Below are 12,982 nucleotides of genomic sequence, written 5' to 3' on the forward strand. Positions count from 1 at the left end.
TATATATATATATATTACGAGAAAATGTGAGCAAAACACATGAAGAATCGAGCACATGGATGGGATCGAATATAGAAATACATTTATAATTATTTCTGAAAAATGAATCGGAAGGTAATTTTATCATATATGGTTGAATTCGTCTTAAAATAATCTTTCAGTTTATTATAAAAAGAGTCTTAATTTGTTAAAAAAAAATTAAGTGAGGTGGAGATTTTATAAATAAATAATTGATAAAAATTTTTTTAATCAATTTTTTTGTTGTAGTTAATAAAGTACTTATGAAGCCATTCAATTTTTGTTTTAGTGAACTTTTTCTATCTATCTTTTTCCTTATAGTTTCAGAGATAATTCGCTTTAAAAAAAAAAAAACTAATTTTTTTCAAAGAGATGCTTCACTCCCTAAAAGTGCATATGAATACGTACAAAAATATATATCTCTTTTTTTTTTTAAAGAACAACATATTACAAACTCATCAAAATCGGAGAATGACACTTCCATGTGTTTCTTTGTAAGGCTAAATTATGATATCAAAATTAGTTGTAATTATATGTCGAGCCTTTCGTTATTTCTGAATCTCACTCCTACACATCTTGCTCATGTTGCTATTATGTTGCCAATAAAATAACGTATTACTATTGCTGATCGTTTGCTCTTGAAATTTCATCAACTGATTATTGCATATGTATAAGCAGTTATATCTATATATATCTTTATATATTGATATATTGATATATCTATAACGTGTCCTATTTTGATGTCAGCAAGTGTATGGCAAATATATAATAACATGCATCAGTTTGCTTGATATGATTAATCATATTTAGTTATATAGCTTCATTAGCATCAGAATTTGGTTAATTCGGATTCTTTCCTTGCAAATTAACAAAATTCTGATTTTAAATAAGTTAAGTTAAAAATGATTAATTATTCAATTTTATTACACTTAATTCCTGACACTTTTACCTATTATTTTTAATCTAACCTGATTTCTGATTGATAGGTACATTTTTGAAACGGAGTACAAGATACCGGGTACTGCAGCGCCCAATGGCACGTGCACTTTTACTTATCGCAGTTCTTCTCGTAAACGTGGCGAATTTAATTCACCACGATATCCTAGCAATTATCCGAGCGACACGAATTGCACGTATTTATTTCTAGCGACGCCAGATGAACAGGTTGCTTTAATCTTCGATCATTTTAAAGTTCGCACAAGAAACGATAATGTGACAGTTGGATATTATGGGTAAGTATAAATCACAATTCTCTTGCATTAATAGGATGTTTTGTAGTTATTAATACAGTATTTACGCAAGTAGAGTGGACTAATCTGACAAGGGAAATTACTCATGTTCAATTAGTTTTAAAAAAGTAACGATTAGAAGTTATAGTATCCTATCTTCTATTAACTAAAATCGGAAAATTTGATACTCGTTAAAAAAATTGATTCAAAGTCCACTATAGACGACGAAAATGAGTTAAATGTATGTACGTATAAAAGTACATATATTTTCTTATTATGTATCACAATATATATACGCGCGTACGCACGCACGCCACACGCAATACACTTAAAGAATAAAATTTTATAATTACATTATATAAATAAATAATTATGTTACGAATTAAAATAACAGAAATATAATGAAAATATTTAATAAATAAGAAAATATATCTACTTTTATACGTACATACATTCATATATATATATACAACTTTATAAGTATATCATATCCAAACGTAATTCGAACTTCGAAAGAAATAGATTAAAAAATTATCAACATCCATCATTGGAATCGAGATCTAAGTTTTCCTTTCTATCCTACTTAAGTATATTTTTTACATATATGTAGAAAAATCCAAAAAGTAGAAAAAAGTTACAAAAAAAATGTCATTTAAACCCATTTTCGGAGCCTCTTATAGCGGATTTTAAATCCATTTTTCTAATAAATATCAAATTTTCCAAGCGAATAGTACTCATTTTAGTTAATAGGAGGTAGAATACTATAACTTCTAACCGTTATTTTTTCAAAACTAATTAGATAACTGGAAAATTTTCCTTGTGAATTGAAAAATCCGTTTTATAATAAAATGTTCATTTCTAAAGAAACGCGTATTCGATCGGCCCATTATCTAAGCGTACGGCGAAATATGACCGTCCAATGTTGCTAGGCACGGAAAGAATTGTTTATTACTAATAACAATGGCTATGCACGAGAGCTCTGAGCTATAATTTCCTATTTCTTTTTTATTAAAACTTAATTTTCTAATGGCATAAGAAATGTATGTGTGTGTGTGTGTGTGTGTGTGTGTGTGTGTGGGTGGTGTGTACGTATGTGCGCCTGTTGCGTGTGTACGTACATTTATGAATGGTATATAATAATATATAATATAAGGCATAGAATTGCGCGAAAAAATAATTTCATTTGTGTCAAGAAAATGACAAAGCGCTATTATTTCCTCGCCACTTTGCGGTAGATAGCATGGTGCATCTTTTTTTTATAATGATTTTTTTCAATAAGCCTAAACACTTTTAATGCAAACTCATCTTTTAATGCAATAAGTGCTTAAAATGCTGACTTCTTTCTCGTATACAAAATTCTTTCGAACAATACTATTCAAAATTATAACAGTAACGTTTATAAAATGTTTAGGATTGATTATTTCTGTTAAAAACCATTTAAAGTTATTTTAGTTTCCATATAATCAGAAGGCAAGCAACGCTTGGATGGGCGATCGTTTAAAGAAACAGTAAGTCGTAAAGTCGAATTTCTTTCCTCGAAAATAGATAAGTAAGGCAGTTTCAAATCGAGAGTGGAATGAAGGAGATATCGTTGGATTCGAGGAGCAAGAGGAAGAAGCGCGTCACTTAGCGCGGGATGTTTCTCTTCAAACGCCTTTAACGTAATTAACCTTTCCGGCATTTTCTATTCAACAGATTTCTCTAAAAATTTGTACCTGGGAGTTTTTCGAATCAACAAAAATCTGATTAGTCAGATTTTTAAAATTCAAAGTGGTAGATCTAATATAGTGGATATAAATTTGAAAATTGCCCAAATTCCTGTAGTATTAGAAACTAATAAGTTTTTTAAGTTGCTGAATGCTAATTTGAAGTTGAATTTTCAAAATCCACTATTATAAACTTTTTCTTCTCTCTTTTAGCATTATCTAGAATTAAGGACATAGAACTAACGATAAGGAAAGTGGAAAGTATCTAATTTCATTTTTTTGTTTTTTATTCGGTTCACATTTTCGAATCGCGATATGTTTCTTTGGATTCAGATTTTCAAAACTTTAAATGATAGAAGTAATGTAAATTGGAAAATTGTAAAATTCCTATAAAATTCTTATAATTCTTTCGGAAATGAGTAGATAAGATAAACATCCCAGAGTGACCGGACACGTACCTACGTCCGAACACTTACACAACTTTATTATTATTAATCTCAAATGCTTTTTTTATAACAGCATTATAATTTAATTGCATTTAAAAATTACATTTAAATTATAATATTATTATTACGTTTTAAAAAACATATTTGTGACTAATATTAACTTAAATACATAAAGTGTTATATAACTGTCCGGACATAGTATTGTCCGGTCCGGTTCTCAAAGAAGAGAGAGAGAGAAGAATGATTGGACATGTACCTATGTCCGGACAGTTACAAAACTTTATTTATTTAAATTAATATTAGTCTCAAATGCTTGTTACCTTAAAAATCAATTTGAATTAGTTGTTTTTTATCATTAAAACATTCTATTTATATTAATATTTCCAGTCAGCATACTAATTTTCTAATTATAATCGGAAACTGGGTTAATTACGTCTCAGTATCCGATCGGCTATCCGGCCATTGGATATATTGACGCATTCTATTACTTATTTAAATATTTTAATTAATAATTGTTATAAGTGGGTTCAAATAATTTTTCTTTGCTTAAAGGAGTTTTCAAATGAATACAAATATTTATATTAAAAATCTTCTAATATATTATAAATTATATTATTTAGGACAATCTTAGCTTAAATGTTCGACTGGGACATTTACTTTATTTAGGAATTTCACATAGCATTGAATATTAAAAAATGGATAAACGAGAAATGTGCAAGTATACATATCACTATGCCAGAAAGGATTAAAGAACAAATAAATATATTTATGAAGCCGCGCCATTAACGCTATCTAATGGACATTATCTAATAATGGTTAAATTGCAGACCAATTGCCACGAAAATCGAGAAATAACGCGCAACACTCGAAGAGGAGGTATTTGATTATCCCACGCCGTCATTGCATGTGCATTTCTTGACACATTCTCTGCGCATAATATGGAAAGCATCATAATATGCCAAATCTCCCTTTCCTACTTATCTCGAAAAACGCATTTTAACCTTGACTAATCCTAGAACAAAGACAAAAGTCCCAACCAATAACTTGTCTTTACCAATAACTAATCAACAAATATTAAAAATCTAATCCTATCCCACCGCAAAGAATCATGCTAATTCGAATTCGACTAATTAAAGCACATTCTTATATAAACCGTAGTCTTGTCATTCAGAATCAGAGAGCCAGTTTTCTTATCAGTTTCTCAGTTCACTTCAGCAACAATTTTTTTCAATTGGTTCACAGTTCTACTGTACTTCAGTCGATTGTGTCAGTTTAAACAGTTCTGTCTGCTTAGTTAGTTCAATCAATTTAGTCAGTCGGTCAGAAAAAATTTATTGTGCTTGTGTAATTCATCTACATCAAATCGGCAATTAGCAAACAGCACGAAACCAGCACGGTGCAAAAGTTCTTGCCGATGTGGATAAACTGTCTATAAACGCCTTAGTATAATTTTATAGGTAGAAATGTTTATGATTTTTTGTAAGTTGTACCTCTGCATTAATATTTATGCATAATAAACTATAGATTGTAACACATAACTTTACATTTATTAAGGTCCTAGATAACAAAGCCTGCAGATTTTGAACAGAGTCTGTTACTAATTTTTGATTGCAGAAAGGCACCAAATTGTATACAGAATTTTTTTATTGTCTAACATTGTTTATACATGTTAACATTGTTAGTAAATTGCTGTCAGAAATGTAACAAAGCCTGCTAGACATGCTATGTCAGCAGAAACTGAGCAAAGTCTTGCATAACCTGATGACAGATTGAGAGCAGAATCTGATTCGAACAGACTCTGCTCGATTTCTGCCACAAATTTGCTGGCATAGCCTGTCAACAGCCTGTCAACAAATCCATAGCCAAATGCGGACACAGATGGCAATGGTTTTGTAGTCAAAATATGATGAAGTTTGCTTGGCCCCAAATTGCTAACATTTTGCAGGGATTAAAAGCCGGATAAAAGAAATGTATCTCCCTTTTGTTTTGTTTTTACCAAAAGAGAACTGCTGATGCACACAGAATTATTTGTGAGACATGTGAAAATGTTATAGCATTAGAATGTGCACGAATTAATTCAAATGCTTTGCAAACCGGTGATTTCAATATGTGTGTCGACATCATCCACTACAAAGAATGCTCCGGATGTTCTACAATTGTGGAAGAAAATAAATTGCAAGTATTGCTTAAGAAGATGAAGATTCAGTCCAATTGACTCATGAGCTTGAGACATTCTACTATTTTAGACTTCAAACATATTTAAACTGAAAACAAATAAGTGCAAATAAATTGATGTATGATATAATAATTAAATAGCTAAATGATAAATTATTTTTCCTAACTGTTAATTTCTTCATTCAGCAGAAAGAAACAACATATTTTGCTTTCGCGTTTACATTCATATTCGCTTTCACTTTCGCAAAAAGATTTTTTTTATTCGTTTTCGCATTCGCTTTCATCATGATCGCTTTCGTTATAATAAAAATACATTTTGATGTTATTAGAAAATTTAGCTTTAATAAAAAAATGGGTGATGATCATAGTTCAGAGAGGGGGTCAAACGCCATACACTGATCGTTTGTATTCACCACATTGCTTTGTTTCTAATAAATATTAAATTTTCGCGCCTAGCGCAAATCTTGAACACTGAGAGATTATAGACCTTCTTTTTAGAGCTTTATGTACCGGTTCATCTTTCTTTTTTCTTCGGGAGGAAAGAAGAAAAAGAAAGATGAACTGGTGCGAAAGTTCAGCTAAAAAGAACAAGCCTCGCCATATGTTTACATTTAGCAGTGGGCCGACTGAATACGCGTTTCTCTAGAAATATTTCATTAACTTATTGATAAAAATGTAAAATGGTAGAGAACTTTTTTTGACTTAGTTTAGTCCACTACTTAGATTAATCCACTCTATCTACTCGTTGTTTCAATAAACATTGTTTCAATAATCTCGGAACACTCTATATCATAGCGTTATATATTAATTAAAATTAATTCTGTTTATTTATCAGATACGAGCTCTGCCAGGAAGATTGGCTAGAGATTTATAACATGTACCGAGATAATACGGAGAAATTGATAGGAAGGTATTGCGGCGGGACCGCACCGGGCCCAGTAGAATCAAATCTCGGTGCTCTTGGATTAAAAGTGATCTTACATTCCGATTCTGAACTTGTCTACAGTGGCTTCAAAGCGCGTTATACTTTTGAAATTGCTAAACCTATTTTTGGAGGTACTCTTATATACTTTTGTCTTATTGTAATAGAACAAAGGTAAGTATCCTGTTTAGGGAAATCCTCTCCAATGCTTTGATATATGTTATCAAGGTTATGAGTGATCCTCAGAAGTGAAAGAGTCTTTAGCCGGTGTTCGTCCTTCGCCAAAAAGTTATTAACAAAAAAAAGTTTAAGAAATAAACTCTTTTTTAGTAGATATAATATTAAGAACTATCTCGTTACTTTTCTCCATATATGTAATGACTTTTTACTCGAAATAAGATCCATCGGCATAAAATATCATGCGTCTCTAGGTGGGGGGGGGGGCGGGAGATAGGAACTCGCTTTGCATGGAAAGTCGTGCGTCTTTAAGCAGAAGGGGAAATGGAATTCGCTTCGCGTGGAAAATCGTGTGCTCCTTGGCAGAGAGGAAGATAGGGTGGAATTCGCTTTGCGTGGAAAATCGTGCGCCCCTTAGTAGGAAGGGAAGTGAGATAGAACTCGCTTCGCATGGAAAGTCGTAAAAAATATTTTAAAGCAGAGAATTTTTATTTTATATGGTAAGGAAAGGATATTATTTCTTGAATTTTTTTGTTAATAACAAAGAACGAATACTGACTAAGGTCATTTAACGTCATGATCTTGACAACATAGGTCAAGATCATTAAAAAATGTTCCTCTAAGAGAGTTTTTCTAAACAGAATGTTTACCAGAACAAGTAAAGAAAAAGAAATTAAATTTAAAGTCTTTCACGCATAACTCTCAGTTCAACATTCCGTTTATATTATATAATTTAAATTACAGAATGGTATTTATTTTAAATTAGGTAATAATATTTTTTCTAAATTAAAAAATGATTTTTGTTTCTTTATGATTTGAAAATATAATATTAATTTCAGAATTACGCTCTTGTTATTAGAGATATTAACTTTTTTAAATTATTATGCTATAGATTGTGGATCAAATATTAGTAGTCTAAATTATGGTATAATAACTAGTCCAAATTTCCCAAACAATTATGATGGACCGGCAAAAACCTTAGCTAGTAAAAGTTGCAACTGGTTTATAAGAGTTCGACCGGATCAGCGAATACTCTTAAACTTTGAAGTCTTCTCCGTAGAAGGTGATCAATTAGGTAATATATGGATTTATTATGAATTAATTTTATAACATTAGTATTATAACATAAGTGTATATTATTCTTAAGGTAGTACATTCGCGAATTGAGAATAGTCAGAATTTCTTGAAGTTTAAACTGTACGTTTTATTAAAAGATTTAATACACTTGTAACTACAATCAGATTGAGCGTTTCAATATTGTCAAGGAAACACATTGAAATGTCGTCTTCTGATTTTGATGAACTTGTAATATGTTGTTCTTTATGAGCTAACAAACTGATAGATAAAAATAAGGGATATATATTTTTATACCCATATGTACCTTTAGGGAATGAACCATTCGAAAAAAATCAATTTTTTCTTTCAAAACGAATATCTCTAAAATTATAAGGAATAGAAAAAGTTTAACAATGAAAATTAAATGGCTTCATGAGTACGTTATAATTATAATTAAAAAAATTTTTTTTATAAATTATTTATTTATAAAACCCTTACCACTTAACTTTTTTAAAACAAATTAAGATTTTTTTATGATAAAATAAAAAGGATTATTTTAAGATAAATTCAATAAAAAATTATTTGAATATGAAAAAAGTTATTTTCCGAAATATCATTTTTCAGAAATAATTATAAATGTACTATACGTATATTACCCATTCCCATCCATGCGCTCGATTCTTCACGCAGCACATTCTGCTCACATTTTTTTTCATAATAAGAGATAACGATGGCAACAAATATATTTAGATAATATAATATTCTGCGTATGTATATTGATGGATTTTTGTCGTGCACAGCGAGAATATTATTTTCATAATAATGTATAATATAATAATATCATAGCACCAATTATATAATATTAAAGGCAAAGTGCCAATTAAAAATAAATTTCCGAAGTTATTTTTAATGCGACACCATTAATTGAATTACATAGACGCAGAGACTATGAAATACATGTTGCTTATATCAATTACATGTATTGTTTCAAGTACGAAAATGATCTTATTATATTTTCATTATATTATACATTCATTATACATTCAAAGGTTGCGACATATTTTTTCGGTGGATTTTGGAACTCAGTCTTGCTTGTAAAGCAATTGAACGTAATTAGATAACGTAATTAGATAAATCTATAAGTAAGAACTAATCGCACGGTAAACAAGCCACATTCTGAAAAAATATTGCAATCTTTTTGCTGCCGAGTGTACATAATAACAATGATGTATTTTGAAAAGTGATAGAACTTTTCCGTTGCAATATCTTCGCTCGTAAGGCACATAAATTAAAAGCATTTTTATTACACAATCCGAGTGGAAGCTACTAATTGAGACATAGAACTCAATCGATCCAGCCATTACTGAAATCCAATAATTTCAGTCTCTACAACTCGCCGATTCGCGTAAAGAAGCACAGTCGGTATCATGATATGTTGCTGCGCTTCGCTTAACATTGAGATACTGCCGTGTTTCCAGATATATACAAGATTGCAACTGAAAAATTGTTGAAATCCGAGAGGAACCTGAGAAAGGACATGAGGATCTTTTTCCTGTAACCGCAAAATGCCCTCAAAATCACTAGATTTATAAAGTACAAACTTGCCTCCATCTTGCCGTAAAACACGATCATTTTCAAATTTATATATTTATATAAACATACTTTGTTGGGAAAATAAAGTCATAAAATATATAAATCAATTTCTTAATTGTAAATAATTTATTTATGAACCAAAGGAAATACTGTACAAATGTTTAATTTTTATATTTTTAATTTAATACAGGTTCATTTGTTGTTGAAGTGCAGAAAAATTTATGCACAGGTTGTACATGCGTGGAAATAACTACGAGTTTCGCGATAATATTCTCTGATAATACTCTCTTGACCACATTTCCAAAGAGCTTTAAAAGTTTCAAGCGAGTGAGCTATCCGCAAAGTGCGCAGTACCAGGTGTATAAACTTAAATCCACTGTTTGCTCATAGGTGGCATTAGTGAGCGTACAAAGCTACCCTGGGCACACAACACACTTTTTTTTATGTGTTTGACATCTATCAACATTAACCAGTGCACATCATCAGCAATTTCATACAACAACATATATTTTTTCTTTCGTAATCATGTCTAGTTTTTTGCTAAAAAAAAAGCATATGCGGGAAGCTTTGCTTTTTTGTTAATTTGAAGAAATCGTCGAATCGCATCAAATGCTTGTGGAGGCCTATGGCGACAATCGGAAACAACGTGCAGAGATTGGTTTCACCGGTTCAATGACGACAATTTTGACCTGAGTGACAAGAAGCATGAAAATCGGCTCAGGAAGGAGGACTGTCAATTGCAGGCTCTTTTGGACGAGGACGATACTCAATTGCAAAAAATGCTTGCCGAGCAATTGGGCATTTCTCAAGCAGCCATTTCCATGCGGCTACATGCCATGGGGAAGGTTCAAAAGATCGGAAAATAAGTGCCGCATGAACTGAATGATAGGCAGATGAAGCGACGCCAAAACACATACCAAATTCTGCTAGACAAAAAAGAAAATCGTTCCTGCATCGGATTGTGACAAGCGATGAAAAGTGGATCTATTTTCAGAATCCTTAACGCAAGAAATCTTGAATTGATCCCGCCCAACCATCAACATCTTGCTCAAGACCAAATCGCTTCGGACGGAAGACGATACTGTGCGTTTGGTGGGATCAGGAGAATGTCATCTACTACAAGTTGTTAAAACCTGGTGAAACTGTTAATGCTCACCGCTACCACCAACAACTGATCAAATTGCATCATGCTCTGCGTGAAAAAAGGCCGCATTATCAGAAAAGACATGACAAGCTGATTTTCCTCCACGACAACGCACCATCGCACACATCAACAATGATCCAAAACTACTTGGAGACACTCAACTGGGAAGTGCTACCCCATCCCGCTTACTCATCAGACTTGGCACTTTCTGACTATCACCTGTTTTCGTCGATGGACTACGCGCTCGCTGAGCGGCACTTCGATTCTTACGAAGACGTTCGAAAATGGCTTGATGAGTAGTTTGCCTCGAAAGATGAGGAATTTTTTTGGCGTGATATACACAAATTGCCCGAAAGATGGGAAAAATGTATAGTTAGCGAGGGCAAGTACTTTGAATAAATTTGTTTTTGCTTCCTAGGAAAAAAAAAATGTATTTTTCTGACTAAAAGCAGCGAATTTAAGCCTTATACACCTGGTACATAATATTCAGTGCAAAATATTGTGTGAATTGTGCCTAGTGCAGTTACGCTATATTGATGTCGTATTGACGCTATATTGACCAAAGTAGAAAAGTTTGGTCAATATATCATTGCGGTACTTTATAAATCTAGTGACTTTAAATGCTTTCGCGCACTATTGCTTTCTGAAGATGTGGATGTCAACTACACAAGCTTGTAAGAGGCTCTACACAATAAAAGAAATAGGGAACAGAGAATAGAGAATAAGAATTTCAACCTATCAGAAACTGTGTATTCTACAATATGATTTCTGATAGATTTCTGATAGAAGTTCTTATTCTCTGTTGTCTATTTCCTGTTCCTTTTATTGTGCGGAGCTCCTAACTGTGTCAAATTTGTAACCGTGCTCGCGAGCGATGCGACAACTTCGTCGCGTGCTCTGTGATTTTTTCTTACGTGAATGAATTTTCGTACAATATAAGAGCTTGACAGCTAGCTAAATTTTCACAATGATCAGAGCTTTCCACTAAACAAGTTGGGCGCCAAGCACAAGAGAGTGTGTCACTCTTTCGATAATTTTCTACGTTAAATTATTTGCTCCCAATTAATTCGCGATGACAACAGAGGTAGATCAAAAAGAATATCCACTTTTTTGCAGTAATATACTGATGGAAATAAATTGTTGACATCTTTGAAATAATTAAAATCTTTCAATAATAAACGATTTATCAAAACCATATATGAATACAACAAGTAAAAGTTTAATGCTTATAATAGTCGAGGTTGGATTTTAAATGCTTTAAATCTTTCAAATTAATAGAGATTTCAACGATTTAAGCGATTTATTTTTATCAAGAACACCGCAAAAACGATATTGCTTTGTAGTTGACATTTATTTCTTCAGAAGGCGATGGAGATCTTAAAGCTATCTGTATTACTGACTAAATCATAATTTTTGTATAATTATTTTTTTGCTCTTTTACAGATTCGAAAATTCTTTTCCAAGATTAAAGTATACGCATTAATACGTGTCTGTGAAGTGGAATTTATACCGAAAACGACAAAAAATTTTTCTTAAAATTCGAAATTTTTATCATTTTCGGCACGAATTCTACCTATAATACATATATTTTAATTTTGTAAAAAGATTTTCGAATATGTAAAAGAGAAAAAAAGTAATTGTATAAAAATTACGATTTAGTCAGTAATACAGGCTTTAGGATCTCTTTATATGTATGAAGTGTTTTAGATCACCTGTATCATTTTTTCATCTTCGCAGGATAAGATCTAATCATAAAAGTGTTCAGACAAAAGTTGTAAGGTTCAAAAAGATCTATTCAACTGATCTTATCAGTTCGATCTTGGGCGTCGTCAAGATCACATCGATTTTTTTTAATGAAACAATGTTAATTGTTTTAATTCCAGAATCTAATAACTGATGTCAAGAGCTTTTCAAAATATTATAATAAAGTTATTTTTTAATAAAGTTTCGTTAAAAAACTTAAAAGTTACAGTACTGCCAACATTAGCATTACACAAAGTGTCCGACTGACAGCTAAAATTTCTTGACATTTGTCAAGATCAAGACCATTGGAGATTACCTCTTATTTTCATATCTATGTAAAAATGAATTTTTTTAGTGCAAAAATGAAAATAAGAAAAATAATTTCCAATGGTCTTGATATCGATAAATATTATTCAGGATATGATCCTGAATAACATTCAAGAAATTTTAACCATCGCGTCGGACACCATTAGCGTAATGCCGCTGGCGATATAACTGTAACTTTCGAGTCTTATAACTCGAGAAGTATTTAATAAAAAATAACTTTATTATAGTGTTTTGGAAAGCTCTCGACATTGGCTATTAGATTCTGAAATCAAAAATAAAATATTTCACTTAAAATCAATGTGATGTCTTGATCTGATCTTAGCGGTGCCACCTAAAATCAAACTTAGATCAATAAATAGATCTTTTCAAACCCTACAACTTTTGTTTGAACGCTTTTACGATTGGACCTTATCCTAAAATAAAAGGATAGTATATATATATATATA

The 12,982-nt window shown here is 31.5% G+C and overlaps 1 protein-coding gene across 6 annotated transcripts in view; it reads left to right on the forward strand.

The window, feature by feature from the left end:
- LOC108692466 (dorsal-ventral patterning tolloid-like protein 1) overlaps positions 1-12,982 on the forward strand; it is a 99,239-nt gene that overhangs the window by 33,837 nt on the left and 52,420 nt on the right. For 5 of the 6 annotated variants that reach the window (XM_018200718.1, XM_018200721.1, XM_018200722.1 and 2 more), the window contains 3 exons: positions 1,005-1,250; positions 6,410-6,630; positions 7,566-7,748. In XM_018200718.1, coding sequence (XP_018056207.1) covers positions 1,005-1,250; positions 6,410-6,630; positions 7,566-7,748 — 650 coding nt within the window. The remainder of the gene's footprint in view (positions 1-1,004; positions 1,251-6,409; positions 6,631-7,565; positions 7,749-12,982) is intronic. The other variant, XM_018200723.1, reaches the window with a different exon arrangement.

This window comes from Atta colombica, unplaced genomic scaffold, assembly GCF_001594045.1.
Source record: "Atta colombica isolate Treedump-2 unplaced genomic scaffold, Acol1.0 scaffold72, whole genome shotgun sequence".
NCBI classification, from domain to species: Eukaryota; Metazoa; Arthropoda; class Insecta; order Hymenoptera; family Formicidae; genus Atta; species Atta colombica.